The following is a 15,815-nucleotide window of genomic DNA, read 5'->3' on the forward strand; positions in this document are numbered from 1 at the left end:
CCCGGTACTGCATGCCACGCCAGCCCCAACCCCAGGCGCACTGAGTTGACCACAGAGTTCTGGAATGGTGGTGCAGGCTTGTAATCCCAGTGCTGGGGAGGCCGAAACCAGGATCACTACGAGTCTGAGCTATATAGTGAGACCCTGTACCAAATACATAAAATTAAATAATAACAACAAATGACATAAATACTGATACATGCTACCAGGTGGCTAGGTGAGAAAAGCCAGATATAAAAGATCACACAGTGCACAATTCCATTTATATGAAATGTTCAAAATAAGTAGATCCATAGAGGCAGAAAAGAGATTGGTGGTTGTCAGGTGCTGGAAGGAAAGAGGACCGGGGAATAATTACTTTATAGAGACAGATTCTTTGAGGCATGGTGGAAATATTTTGGAACTGGCAATGGTTATACATCATTGTAAATTTACCAAATGCCTCTAGACTGGTTAATTTTATTTTATATGAATTTTACCTATAGAAATCTCCTGAATATCTCCTATCTAAAGACACCTCTTGTTCAATGTTATATACAGTCAGTGTGAATCAGTATAAGATTTAATATAAATGTGTTTTCCAAAAGTTTTAATTTTGGGGGGGCAGGGAGGTAGCACAGCAATCTAAGCGCCTGCCTGGCCAGCACTGGCCAGTCTTTCTATTTTAATTTTGAGACAAGTGTTGTCTAAATCGCTAGCTGGCCCAGGCTAAGGCTTGAATTTCTGATCCACCTGCTTCAGCTTCCCAGAGCACTAGGGTTACCACTGCATTTGGCTGACAAATAGAATAACATATAAATGTGTGTGCCATTATTTGTGTCTGGCACCATGGGCTCGGTGGAAGTTGACCTTGCTTCATTTTTGTAATCTACAACTATATCCCGGTCGTAAATCAAGCAAGCAGGGTTACTACTGAGCAGACCAGATGGGGTTGAACTTCTAAGGTTAGCAGTTTCTATGTAGGAGAATCTTGCAGCCCTCTCTTTCCCTCGGGTGGTATACTATTCATTCTTTTTTTTTTTTTTTACCCTACAAGTTTAGTTTCAGGGTTTTCAAATCCATAGCAGCTTATGGGCACTTTAGTAGGAAGGGGGTATGCTAACAGACCAAAAATAATGGCATAAGAGGATGCCTCAATAGTGAGCCGAACAACCTGCATCCACTAGCAGCAGAAAGCCCCTTGCAGGCCTTGCTCACAGTGCACTCTGAGGGCATCATAGCAGTAGAGCAAAACCCGATTGATTGATGTTCACAAGGATGAAAGCTTCAGTTACATATGGAATACTTTGATACAGAAGATAGGAAATTATATGTTTAGAGGTACTATATATTTTGTTTATGTTGAGTGAGAATATACATTCATTTGTATGTATTGGTTGGTACCTAACTGAAAAAAATCCACATTATTTTTAAAAATCAAAGTCAGATAAATGCTCAATATAGTATGTTTCTTGAAGATTTCAAATAACTAAGATTCTAAGGTAAACTTTTAAAAATTCTAAAGAAAACATTTATAACCCCAAGTCCCAGATTTTTTTTTTTTAGACAAAGAAGAAAGAAGACTCTAAATAATACTCAAGCAAAGCCAAAGGATCTAACAGAGTGGGCAGACATACTTCTATTTTCTTCCCAAAGAGCATCAAGCCTTAGTATCTTTACCAAATAACAACCTTTTTCATCCTGGCTTAAATTTATAATTTTCCTTGCTTTCTTTGGACCTTCCTTCCTTTTCTCTCACCTTCCCTCCTTCCCTCCCTCCCTCCCTTTTCCTCCCTCCCTCCCTCACCTTCTCCCCTCCCCCTCTCTCCCTCTCTTTCCCCCTCCTTCCCTTCCTTTCTCCCACTCTCCCTCTCTTCTCACCGTCTCTCTCTGTCTCCCTCTCTCCCTCTCCCCCTCTCCTATCTCGCCACATGCACATGCACACATGTGTGCTCAAGAGAGATTCAATCTATGGCTCTTATCCTGAGTTACATCACCAACCTGTTTTTTCTTCTTTTTGAGCCAAGGTCTCACTAAGTTTCCCAAGCTAGCCTCAAACTTTTTGTCTTCCTGTCTCTTTTTTTTTTTTACTTGATGGAATGAAAATTTATTTCTCAGCACTGTTAAGCTGTCCTTCAAAACCAGCTAGTTGCATCATGAAATCTACACTCATGTCCTTGGATCCTTCTTGCAGGCCTGGACTAGGACTGGATCTCTGTCTTCCTGCCTTAGCCTCCCAGGAAGCTGGGATTATAAGTGTGTGCTATGAAACCCAACAATTTCATATTTATAAAAACACATAGGCCCAAGATGGGTTTGAAGTGTAGGCATTTGAGAAAAGTTTCAGCTGACTTGAGCACCACCTACCCTGTGTCTGAATATCTGAGTGGCCTGTAAGAGCTTTTAACAAAGCCAATGTATAGTTGCCAATATTTTTCCCAAGTAATATCCTGGTATAAGAACTAAAAGGCTAGTACTCTGAGACAAAATTAAAGCTGGAAGATCTTTTCCTTCCTCATATCAGAAGAGATTTATAGCTTACATATGTTTTCTTAAAATGTTTGATGTATCTGAAGGAATTAAACTTATTGTACTACAGCAATATCTGCATACTTGTATTTATTACAATCCCATGTACAAAGCTAAGATATGAGACTTGCCTAAGTGCCCATCAATAAATTAATGGTTAAAGAAAATGTGCTGTATATACCCAATGGATTTTTTTTTTAATTTGTTTATTTGTGTGTGTGTGGCCAGCTCAGCCCACCAGGGGGCAGGGCTGGCTGGCATGTGGTGCTGGGGGATTGAACCGCGGTCCCTGTGATTTGCCAAGCTTGTTCCAAGTAGGTGCTTTAGACCACTGAGCCATCTCACCAGCCCCCCCCCCAATGGAATATTATTAAGCCGTGAATGAATGAAATTTTGTCTTTTGCAGAAAAATGGAGGGACCTAGAGATCATAATGTTGAGTGAAATAAGCCCCAGACACGGACTAACATCACCTGTTCTCCTTAATAAGTAGAACCTTAAAAAGAAGACAAGAAAGTAGAAGGAAAATTATTATTAGAAAAGGAGAAGGGATGAAAGGGAAGGAGGGAGTGTTAGGGTGGGCATTAGGGGCATGAGCATGATCAAAATAAATTATACACATTGGACACCCCCCCCAGTGTGAAACTCAGGGGAATGGTAGGGCAAGGGGGCGAAGAGGGAGGTTGATTAAAGTATGTTACATCTGTGTACAAAAATCTGCTAAAATGAAACCCATTTATCTATATAGCCAATACCCACTAATAAAAGCAGGAAAGGATAGCAGCTGGTTCTGCGGTGTGGGACCAAGGCCTGCTAAGGGCAAGTTTTGACCCTGGCCCTAGGCCAGCAGTGTGACTGATCTGCAGCCCTTAGAGGCACGCTTGTTCTCTCTCAGTGACAATTCTTTCCCTTCTAGGGTTGCTTCGAGACAAGCTTGGTTCCTATAATGTGGCATTCTACCTCGCTGGGGTCCCTCCCCTTATTGGAGGTGCTGTACTTTGTTTTATCCCATGGATCCATGATAAGAAGCAGAGAGAGATCCAGAAAACTGCTGGAGGAGAGAAGATGGAGAAGATGCTAGGGAACCAGAACTCTCTGCTGTCAAGCTCATCTGAAATCTTCAAGAAAGAATCGGATTCTGTTATTTAATGTCTACATACCTCTACCAGACTGGACTTGCTTTTGAATTTTAAGCAAGTTTTCGTTTTATATGAATTGCAAATTTCTTATTTTTTTAATCATACCCTTGGAATAGCACAATTGGGAAATAGAACTTTTATTACTACAAGAACCATTTTCTTCTACCAAGTAGCTATCTAATATTTCCAAGAGTCTTGAGGGAAGAGGCTCTGTTATAGGAAAACAGGTCTGAAAGTCAAATATTGTGAAGATTTGAAGCTGTCTCATCAAGTGGCAACTTTGGAAACTGTGAATACTATTTAAGCTTGTAAAATATTTTAAAATACCTCAAGCTATACTGAAAGGATTACAGTTTGATTAGAACTGGAAATAATTTGTTCGTTGTCTCACATAGTGTCTTGGGTTCTGGCACCTCTGTTTTAATCTTGTGCTTTTTGGAAACATTTTACAAAATGTAAGCCTGAATTGTAGATAACCACAAATCCACCTGAAACGCAGGACTAGGTGAGAATTGCTTTTCTGTTGCTTCCTAAGCTATGTAATTGGAGTGTTCTGACTTGTTCCAGGGCCAGGGGCTTTGGGGGTGCAGATGCTAGTGGTGGATTTAACATATGAGATGAGAGGATCCCCTCAGAACGGCAGAGCAGTTTTCTTCCACAGACATTTATTTGCTCCCTTTGAGTTTGCAGTACATTTTGCTCCAGTAGCCAAAACACCCCAAGCTTCTGATTTTTTTTTTTTTTTTCGTGGTACCAGGGATTGAACTCAGGACCCTGCGCTTGCCAGGCAAGCGCTTCTTCTACTGAGCTATCTCCCCGGGCCCCTTGATTTTGTTTAAACAATAAAATACAACAGAATGCATGCAAGCAATTCTGGAAATTAAGAATATTTCTGACTTCTGGATTTATTAGCACTGGTACTTCAAAGTCTTCTTAAGTATGTTATCAAATAGGAGTTGAAGGACAAACTAGAAGGAGGGGCAAATCCCTTTTCATTTGTGAAGAAAACACCATTCTGATATAAACAAATGTGCAAATTGGTTTATGAAATTGATAGGTCTTAATTGATTCTAAGTATCTATAAGGCGAAATCATCCCTATAGTTTCAAAGTTTCCTAGCAAAAGTTTGCATTGAGGTGTGCAGTCCTGTATTGCCTAACGGCAGGGATATTTTGTCTTGAAGCACCTCCAGGATCCGTCTGTTCCTAAATTATCTGTGAGGTGAGAAGGGTGGTTGTGTGTCTCACCACTTCAGTCCTTCATGCTTCCAAGGCAGAGCGCTTCCATTGTCTGCCCTGGCGAGGGTGGGCTTCCTGCAGGATGGGCCCACATGGCCATGTGGCTGTTGGCTTGGGAGCAGGTGCAGGGCCGGAGGAGGTCGGCTTCCTCACCCAGCTCTTTGAAAGTTCATCGTGTAAATATTAAATATGGAGTTTATTTTAGTGACAGGGATTTAGATTGTGAGCAAACGGAGCATTGTAGCATGCCCTGCACTCAGCTGCATCGTACTCCTTCTGTTGGTTCATATCAGCAGTCTTCGGTAATTCGTTTGCTCTTCTGTTGCAGCAAACAAAACTATTTTGACCATACCACCCTTTTCTGTTCTTATTTTAAGCTTTTAAGAAAGGATTTAGATGTAAGAATACAGTGCACAGTATCGTCCTTCACCGACTCACCTCCAGTTGTCTAGAACATTACTTCCTCGTTGTTACCAGTGCCTGGGTAAAGTTGGATTAGGGCCAGCCATCCAGACTGCCATGACAAAACGTTACGGCTTTTTAGTCTTAATAGAGATTTCTAAAGACAGCCCCCATTTCTACAGAAAGATTACTCTAAAATGGAAATTTAACTTTGTGTAAGGACTTCCAAAATGTTTTACTTCCAAAATTTGGCCAATTTTGGAGCAAGAGAAGAAAAGGTAATAAATCTGAAATCCAAACACTTGGTCTTGCTGGGTTACTTTTCACTTTAAAACACCAAAGTGACTTAAGTGTTTATAATAAAAATTTACATTTTGGCATATTATATTGGTATATAATTATACATTGTATAATATAAGTTTAATAGAATGAATCAAACTAAATCTAATACTGAAAAAGCTCTGCTGTAGTAGATGCTTATGAAGAGTACTATGATCATTTAAAGTTAGAATAAAACATGCTAAATTCCTTTAAATATTTAGGGATATATTATTTGGTAAGGAAAGTTCTGCAAATTAAAATACACAAACCAAAGATGTGAAAATTATGAATATCCATAAAGATTTGTATTCTATATTTAAAAATATTACATTAAAAATAAATCCTAATTTTGTTTTTGTTCTTTGTGGGTTTTATTTTTTATTTTTTTTGAGACATGGTCTCACTATGGAGTTCAGGCTGGTCTTGAACTCACTGTGTGGCCCAGGTTGGCCTCAAGCTCACAGTGATCCTCCTGCCTTAGCCTCCCAAGTGCTGGGATTACAGGCATTCGTCAGCATCCCTGGAAAATGACAACTTCTGAACACTTCCTGATGCAGTATAGTGACCTAATAATCTATTTTCATTCAACTCGGGCACTTTTCTGAGAGAATACAGTGTGTAAAAATGTCATAATCCTACCTCGAATAAGACTCAGAAAACTCTCATATTCAAAAGGTTCTGGCATCGGAGGCCCACAATAACATAAGAAGAGAGGAGTCATTCTGCTTAGCAACTCAGGATCAGATGCTACTATAACAGATGCCCAAGTTGCTCCCGGAAATATTTTGGTTGAATGTCATTTCACTGGACATTGTTAGGGCCCATCAATTTAGATAATATGCCACCCGATTCCTACTCCTTAATTCACAATTTGTAAACCTTTGATCATAGTTATAATACTTTAAAGCTCTGCTACAAGACTTGCAATTTCCATTGAAAACTGCATAGTGTTCATAGCAAGCATCCAACTTCATGCATATATAGAAATAAAGACTTCATTTATATTTTCTGATCCATATATTATATGTTTGCTGATGATCCCATAGGTTCCACCCAAGTACGGAAAAATCTTTAGTAATTGTAGTTTCAACTTCCCACATTTTGGAAGTAAATGTACATTTAATTATAAATAGTAAGCATGTTTGTTTCAGGTAACCCTAAGCTTTGAAGCTACTAGTAGGAGGCATGTTTTAATTTATACCCCTGTTATCATAGCCCTGAATTGTGTTCAGGTAATTTTGATGTTAGTCAATAAGTGTGATACCAGATTTGGGGGAAGTGACCTATAGCTTGGATGGCTCTGAGGAGTGTCTGGTGTGCTGGGCTGTCCCACTCATGTTTTTTTTTTTTCTCTCTCTCTCTTTCTGATTTCCTCATTCTTTTCTACATTTCCTTTATTTTCCTCTTAAGACCCTCCAAAAATGTGGAGTTCATTACCATCCTTGCTTAGTTGCACTGTTGCTGAGCTGTACTCCTTCCTGGTCCCCAGAGTGTCAGTGAATGAATCCCAGCCCACTTTTGTGTTAAATGGGAGAGTAGCTTGCCCATAGTCTTCAGCTAACAGTCCAGTGATCCACAATACGTGCTTTAAAATTACATAATCAAAATATTTAGGGGCCGGGGAGATGACTCAGTAGAACAAGTGTTTCCTTGGCAAGTGCAAGGGCCTGAGTTCAATCCCCAGTTCCGCAAAAAAAAAAAAATAAATAAATAAAATTTAAGCTTCATATCTTTTTAATAGGTTCTAGAATATGTTTATTTAAATGTTGAAATGCTTTGTGGAAAAAATTGCTAAGTCCTTAATATTTTCAGAAAGCATAATTTTTGCTTTGCTTTTCATAATCCATTAGAGTTTTATTAAATCTTAGTCTTGGGGCTGGGGATGTAGCTCAGCAGTCTAAGCACCTGCTGGGCAAGCTTTGTAACCTTAGGTGTACCATGCAGGCCCTGAAATTGGGCATGGTGGCACACACCTGTAATCCCAGGGCTGGGGAGGCTGAGACAGGAGGATCACTGAAGCCAAGCTGCATAGCAAGACCCTGTACCAAGTAAATAAATAAATGATTAAATCTTAGCTTTGAAGAGGCATCCTGGAGAACAACTTGGAGTATACTAGACCTCTCAGAAGCCATTCCAGTAATTGACTTTTAGGAACTTGTAATTACCTGGATTATATTCTGGAGTGATTGGTGGTACAGTAAAATCCCAGAGTTTACAGATACAAGTAGAAATGCACAAACTAATTAGCTCCAATTTTAACATGTGAACAATTTAAGCAAGTATAAAAACTAGAGCATGTAATCTTAGCATTGTGAGGCTGAGGTAGAAATTCCATCCCAGCCTGGGTAACTCAGTGAGTTAGGAACCCTGTCTCCATATAAAATATTTTACAAATGCTGGGAATATAGTTGAGTGTGAAGGCTCTGGGTTCAAGCTCCAGTACTAGATTTTAAGACAGGAAGAGTAAACACTTTAGGACATTTTTAACACTGAAAACTTCTTCGTTGCTGGCGTATACATTAAGAGGTAACTTAGGTTTATGGTCATTGCCTCAGAGGACGATGTGCAGCTCTTTAAAAGGCAAACCTTTTGTCATTATTAACACGAAAGAGCAGTTAGTCTTTCCTAACGGTCACAGGTGAGGTAGGACAGGAACTGTAGAAGAGCACTGCTTTCCTGTGTTACTGGTTTCGTTCACATCGTGCTCACTGATTTTTACTGATGGCTTGCTCTGATGTCAATAAAAAGACTAAGAGCTGAGTTTAAGAATAGGGCTAGGAGCAAGTAATAAGGTAGACAAACAGCTCCTGGGTTCACTGTGATTTCTTAGTCATGTCCATGTTTATTATTTTATTTGTTGGCAAAACCAAATACTCTTTGTTATAAAACTGTAGTAGGGTTCGGTTCCGAAAAGGAAAAGGCCAGAGGCCCAAAGTTATGTTTAGAAACTCATACATGTTAGACTCGGAGTCTTTGAACGCTATGTGACTTTCCAGGTGGTGCTGAAGGAAATACACACCCATGACGTGACTCTCTGAGTCACTCTTAGAAACCTTGAAACTTAGGACATAGGAGTTTACTTATCTTGCCCTTTTTAAACTGTCATAGTTTAAATAGTACACTTGAACCATCTTAACCATTATTCATTCAGAGAAACCTCTTCCAAGTCAGTAGTCCCTTTTAAATGGTTCCAAACTTGCTTGTGGGGGACTAGTACTATTTTCTTGACTGCTACAGAATAATATAGGAGGCTACCTCATTCATGAGAGGGAAGATTTCAGTATTTCTCACTAGTTAGGAGACCATGGGAACGAACCAGCCCCTCAGCATGGGGTGCCAGGCTCACTTCTTGGCAGCTCGGCTGCCTCAGCTTCCCACCCAAGGCTCGGCTGCGTACTTCTGCTTCCTCGGAGATGCTGTGGTGATTCAGAATTAACAGCAAACCAGTACAAGTTGTTGATGGGATCCAATTTTCAGTAAGATTTCTTTAGTCTTTTTTTCTGATAAATAGATGCTCAAGGGACAAACAAGGAAGAACGACTGATGTGGCCTATGGATCTGACAAAAGACAAAAATTGAAATTACAACCTAGATTCAAGAACTGTGCTGGTGAAGGAAAGGTCCTGTTTTCATTGGTGGAAAGACAAGTGGTCACTGACAATACACGGCTGTAACTGAGCTTCACAACTTATGCATTAAAGTTCTGTAGGATGTTCCTTTCCTAGTGGGCCAGGGACTGTGGGAGTGAACTTTTATCTCACTAGAGTTGTTAAAAGTTCTGTCATTAGGTCTGATAACAGCACAGAATTAGCCCGTAAGTTCCCAGTTTAATTAAAGAGGTCTCCTTGCGTCTCAGTATGATAGCTGATGATAAGAAGATAGTATGATAAGAAGAGTGTTGTGGAATTAAATGTCACTAAGCATGTAGGAACTATCAATACAGATTAACTGTATCCTTTTATATCAAATTATATCATTTCAGAGCCTGTCACATAAGACTTTTGTTCCTTACTAGACAACATTTTAAAATATTAAAGAGTTTGTTAAGTATTATAAATGTGGACAAATGCAGAAACTTTCTACTGGGATCTTCCCTAATGGATTGAAGTGCCTTTTGTGTCTCCATCTATGTTAAGATATTATTTCAGAGAGTGAGGATTTGTTATTAATAGTGTTCTATTTTGACACTACACTATGAATACACTTCTGGTATGTTCCCCACAAAGAAAGATTAGATCAAGATAATTAGTGCTAAACTTCAGTTCCTTTCAAAATAATATCTTTTCTTTTCTAGTCCAATAAAAATGTGTAGAACCAACAATACTATACACATCGCATTTTATATAACATCTGAGAATAAAATTTCATTTTTTAAAGAGACTACTGAGCTCAGGTACTTCAAAGTATGTAAGCTTTGTTAACACTGAAGGATTTAAACTATGAATCACACAAGAAAATGATCACCAAATGCAAACTTTCTGATGATCGTGGCCTTCCAAGGTAAAAACTTTAAAAGAAAAATTCTGTGTTTCTAGCACTAAGCAAGCTATTTCTTGATTCCAAGGAATGGGAATGATTTACATGTATAGTAGCTTTCTGTTGATCTTGCTTAAGTAGGCACTTGAACATTTGGTACTACTGGTCTTTCATGCTAAAATCAGTTTTGGGAGTTAGCAGCTTAAAACTTGAATAGTGGGGGCCGGGGAGATGGCTCAGTAGAATAAGTGCTTCCTTGGCAAGCGCAGGAACCTGAGTTCAATCCCTAGTTCTGCTAAAACAAAACAAACAAGAAAAAAAAAAAAAAAATTGAATAGTGGGTTGCTCAAGTTTTTTTAAAAAAATGTATTTAGTATAGGGTCTTCAGGGTCTTACTACACAGATGTGATGTGTAGTGACCCTCCTGTTTTTCTGCCTCCCAAGCACTGGGATTACAGGCTCACACCACCATGTCCAGTCTCAATCGCCGTCTCAGTGTGCCCCAGGGGTGGGGCCAGCACAGCAGGCCAGGGTTCGAACCCCTGGCACCTGCATCTGCCTAAGCAGGCGCCTTAATCTGCTCAACTATTTGGCCAGCCCTTGCTCACTTATAATTTTATAATTTTTGAAAATTTTTTCCTGAAGGTATCATTGTTCATCTTTCAGATTTAACAGGGAGAATTAAATTAGTTATTAGTGCTGCATCTCAGCGTCAGCCAAGCTGATTGATGGTTTGTCAAGGGCTTCTGGCACATAGCTGTGGTGATTGTGTGACATCTGACGCTAGACAGAGTTAGACTCTAATGTCCCTGAAAACAGAATCTAGGTATGTAGTCCAGCTCTCAAAAGACTGCTTTAGTTTGTACTTTATGGTTATTTTATCAAATTAAATTAGGAGGGGAGCTTATGTGTTAGCTCATTTGTTTAAACGCTTGCTTGGGCAACCCCAGTTAGGCGCAGGGAATGGCAGTTTGATCCCCAGCTCCACATGCCTTACCAGACCCACCCTGAAGGCAGCCTGAGCCACTTCCCTCCTTCTCCCCCCACAAAAAAAAATCCTTCTCAAATTAAATTAGGAAAACAACACACACAGTCACTTCCCTTGTTAAAAAAAACGTATTTTCATAATTGAGTATCCTGGATTCACCAGACCAACTTTTTCTAATTATGTGAGCTATACATGCAAAGGACAGTGGAGATTTCTTAGAGTTACAGCCCTTTAATAATTCTTAATGTAGCCATTAAGACACTGCATTGTTTGAGAAAATGTAAGATTTTAAAGACATTGCACAGTGCCTGGTAAGTTTGCATTTTAGCTGTTGTCCCACCAGTTTATTTTAGCCTGATTTGCAACAAATTAAACTGCAGTATTGCTGTGAGAGAGTTTGGATGTTTTAAGTATCTATTAGTATGTTTTTCATGTCAATTTAGTGTATTTTAATACTTATGTGAAAATTGTTTTAAATTATTCTGTATGTTTTGAAAGTTAGACACAGCGGATCTCAGACATGGAACCTGAGCTGTTCCGGCTATTCCAGGGCATGTGCACGCCGTGGCGCCACTCGCCTTGTCCCCTTCCCAGGACCCCGCTGGCACAGCAGCTGCTCAAGGACAGAAGAGGGCACTAAGGATCATACTGGGTCTGACCAGAATGTGGTGTTGCAGTGCTTTTTAAATTTTTATGTTTTGTTTCAAAGAGTGTAATTTATAATTGATTTTTAAATAATGTACAATTTAATACAAAACCCTTTTTTAATGAAAAGAGCTTCATAATTTGAAAACAATGATCATTTTACTGTGGAAATATGTGATATTTTCAGTAAATGCAATAAAATTTTTAGCAAATTTCTTTAAGGCTTTGTTATATTTATAGAATTCCCTGGATAGAAGGGAAGAAAAATTAATGAAATGAGTCTTTATTAAATAAAAAAGAAATAACCAAGGCTGGGGAGATAGCCAGGCAAGCGCTTATCCTACTAAGCTATTTCCTGCCCCCCCCCTTTATGTTTTGAGACAGGGTCTCTCCAAGTTCCTCCAGCTGGGCTTGAACTTGTGACCTATCTGCCTCCCAGAGTGCTGGTATTATACTGCCATGCCCAGCTCTGAATCGTTTTCATGAAAAATTTTGTAATCACTTGGAGAATAAGACCTTTTTATGCAAAAATGGGATATTTACAGTAAACATTGCATCTAATATTCTGCAATGTGCTTTTTTTCACTTAACACTTATGTCTTTCCTGTGCTATGGTTTAAATATGATCTCCCCAAAAGGCTTATGTACTGGGGGCTTGACCCTCAGTGTGCAGTGTTTAGAGATAGGGTCTAGAGGAGTGGTTGATGAGGGCCCTAACTTCAGCTCTGGACTCCTCCCACTGAGGATAATTTGATAGCATTAATGAGAGCTGATGGGTATAGGAGGTAGGACTAGTTGCGGAAGGTGGATCACGGTGACCTTGGGGATATATCTGACCATTGGCCCCTTCCTCTCTGGTTCCTGTTTCCTGGCTATCGTGAGGTGAGCAGGTGTCCTCAGCATGTTTTTCTACCTGGAATTGCTGCCTCACCATAGGCTTAAGAGTAATGAAGCCAGCTATACATGGACTGGAATCTAAAGCCATGACCAAAAATAAGCTTTTCCTCCTCTATACCGTGTTTTGTCACAGCGATGCGAAGTTTACTAACATACCATGTTATACTTGTTGTGATTTTGTTCTTAGTGATAAAAACCAAAGTCAAACTAGCTGCAGAAAGAGTGAAAATCCTGGCCTTTGGGGGAACATCTACTTATAAGCCACAATAATGTCCAATGTCCAGTTTCATTTTGGTAGGCTGTGTTCAGGTGGACACTTCCTCACAGCTTAAAGCTATCCCTTTTATCAACCCTATCTGACTCTTCCTCGGTGCTGCCTACAGAGGTGGCAGCCATCTCCCACTTGGCACCACGGCAGCCCTCAGACCCCTTGTGAAGACCAAGATCGTCAAAAAGAGGACCAAGAAATTCATCCAGCACCAGTCAGACTGATATGTCAAAATTAAGCGCAACTGGCAGAAACCCAGAGGGATCCAAAACAGGGTGTGGAGCTGGTTCAAGGGCCAGATCTTGATGCCCAACGTAGGTTAAAGAAGTAACAAAAAGACCACACACATGCTGCCCAGGGGCTTCCTGAAGTTTCTGGTGCACAGTGTTAAGGAGCTGGACATGCTGCTGATGTGCAACAAGTCTCACTGCGCAGAGATTGCTCACAACCTCTCCTCTAAGAACCACAAGGCCATCGTAGAAAGAGCAGCTCAGCTAGCCATCTGGGTCACCAATCCTAAAGCCAGGTTGTGCAGTGAAGAAAATGAGTAGATGGCCTGTGTGCAAGTGCTTATTTGTGCTTCAGTAAAATCACAAAAAATGCAAAAAAAGCCCCCCCCAAAAGATGCTCCCTTTCCCAGTCTTTTTGGACACATTGGTCCAAATGGATAGGTGCCTACACATGTCTGACCCATCACTAAGGCCAAAAGATAGGATTGTTAACTCATCAGGACTGAGTCAAGTCTCTGAAGCAAGGTAGAGGACAACCCACTTTGTAGAATAAGAGAGGAGTAAGAGTGGCCCCTTCAAAGAAAACTGGGGTGCTGTGGACTGGGAAAAGGATGCCTAAGCTCTAGGAAGGCATAATAACCGAAGTTTGCACATGTAGCACTCCACATAATCCTATATCTTATTTTGTTCAATATTGGTTGTCAAACCCAAGTGTGTTCTACCACTAAGCACTGGTAGAACATTGGTGAACATTGTCTATTTTTGTAGAGTACTGGAGATTGAACCCAGGGCCTTTTCACCTAGATACATCCATAGTCTTTCAAATTTTCTTTGTTTTTTCCTTTTCTTATTTTTGAGATAGGGCCTCACTACATTCTCCAGGCAAGACTCCAACTTGTAATCGTCCTGACTCAGCCTTCCACAGTGCTGGGATTATAGGTATGCCCCATCATGCCTGGTGCATTATTTATTTTGAGACAGGGTTTTGCTAAGTAGCCCAGTGTGGCCTCAAACCAGTGATACTCCTGTTTCAGCTGCTGGGACACAGGCAGGTGCCATTGAGTCTGGTTTATATCATGATTTTGATTGTTGTATAGATGACTGTGAAGTAGATAAATGATTTATTTGATGTAGCTCTTGTCATTGGCCATTGTTACAGTTCACATCTAGAGGTCCCCCCAAAGCCTCATGTGCTCATAGATGAGGTTTGGGGAGGGCAGCTGGACCACAGAAGGTGACTGTATGGTGGGTACACAATGCTGGAGATGGGCAGGTGATACCTGCATTAGTCTGCTGATCAGCTTAGCATAGATCTGGGGGTTATGGGAAGGCCCACCCTGAGTGCAGGTGGCCAACCAATATGTAGTGTGAATGGAATAAAAAGGGAAAGGAAGACCCACTGCCTGCTGCATCCTGCCTACAATATCACAGACAGTTTTTCTCTGCCATGCTGCACTGCCTTGGAGCCAGCCAACTGAAACCTCTACACACTGAGCTGAAATAATGAAATAAACCTCTCCTCCTTTAACTCATGCCTTTGGGTATTCTGTCCCAGCAATGAGAAAAGTAAGACAAGACATGTAGACTAGTTTCATAATGATAAGTATCATTGTTATGAACAATGTAATAGCTAAACCTCTATGCCTGTCTTTATTTCCTTCAGGCCAAAGTCCTGGTAGTAGAATTTCTGAGTAGCAAGGTAGTTTTTATTTTTTTTTAATTTTAAATTTTTTTCAGTTGGGCTCCTTTTATTTAGTAATATGCATTTAAAGTTCCTTCATGTTTTTTCATAGTTTGACAGCTTATTTCTTTCTATTTCTTTTTTATTTTACTTTATTGAGAAACAAGTAGCAATAAGACAGTTTCAAAACTGATTAATTAGATAGTTTCAATAATTAACATATTGTATATTGTTATCTTCTTAGTGGTTATCCATAGTACAAGATGCAGACAGGATATCCTGTCCAAACACTATTAGTACAAATCTTAGAAAGGTAGTTTTCATAATTGTTCTTTTTCTCTTCCTGTTCTCCTCCTCCTCTCCTTTTTCCTCCTCCTTTCTCTTCTCAATCTCTTCCTGTCTTCCCCTTCGCCCCTCCCACTTCTTGCTCCTCCTTATTCTTATTTTCTGGTACTGGGGAATGAACTCAGCATTTTGGCACTGAGCTCTGTGCCCAATGTCTCTCTCTTCCTTTTTTTTTTTTTTAATGAGCCATGATCTAGACAAGTCACTATGTTGCCCAGGTTGTGTTTAAATTTACAACCCTCCTGGCTCAGCCTCCCTGAGTGCTGGGATTCCAGACATGCACCGCCATGCCTGGCTGGTTTTCTTTTTTAAATCTTGAAAATTGAAAATTTCAGCTCTTTCGGGTTCTCCTTTCCAAGATGACAAAAAGAAAAAAGAAGGAACAACGGTCGCGCCAAAAAGGGCTGTGGTCATGTGCGGCCTATTCGCTGCAGGAACTGCGCCCGGTGCACACCCAAGGATAAGGCTATTAAGAAGCTAGTCATTTGGAACATAGTGGAGGCCGCCGCCATCAGGGACATTTCCGAAGTGTCTTCGACGGTTATGTGCTTTCCAAGCTGTATGTGAAGCTGCATTGCTGTGTGTGTGTGTTGTGCCATTCACAGCAAAGTGGGCAGAAATCGATCTCGTGAAGCCGGTAAGGACCGAACTCCTCCACCCGGATTTAGACCTGCTGGT

The 15,815-nt window shown here is 40.3% G+C and overlaps 1 protein-coding gene across 2 annotated transcripts in view; it reads left to right on the forward strand.

Moving 5' to 3' along the window:
- Slc16a10 (solute carrier family 16 member 10) overlaps window positions 1–5,964 on the forward strand; it is a 130,868-nt gene extending 124,904 nt beyond the window's left edge. For both annotated transcript variants that reach the window (XM_004637498.2, XM_023722303.1), the window contains one exon: window positions 3,424–5,964. In XM_004637498.2, the coding sequence (XP_004637555.1) occupies window positions 3,424–3,656 (233 nt within the window). In that variant the 3' untranslated portion in view covers window positions 3,657–5,964. The remainder of the gene's footprint in view (window positions 1–3,423) is intronic.
- The last annotated feature ends 9,851 nt before the right edge of the window (window positions 5,965–15,815 follow it).

The sequence above is a fragment of the Octodon degus genome, unplaced genomic scaffold (genome assembly GCF_000260255.1).
Source record: "Octodon degus isolate 3935 unplaced genomic scaffold, OctDeg1.0 scaffold00090, whole genome shotgun sequence".
NCBI lineage: Eukaryota > Metazoa > Chordata > Mammalia > Rodentia > Octodontidae > Octodon > Octodon degus.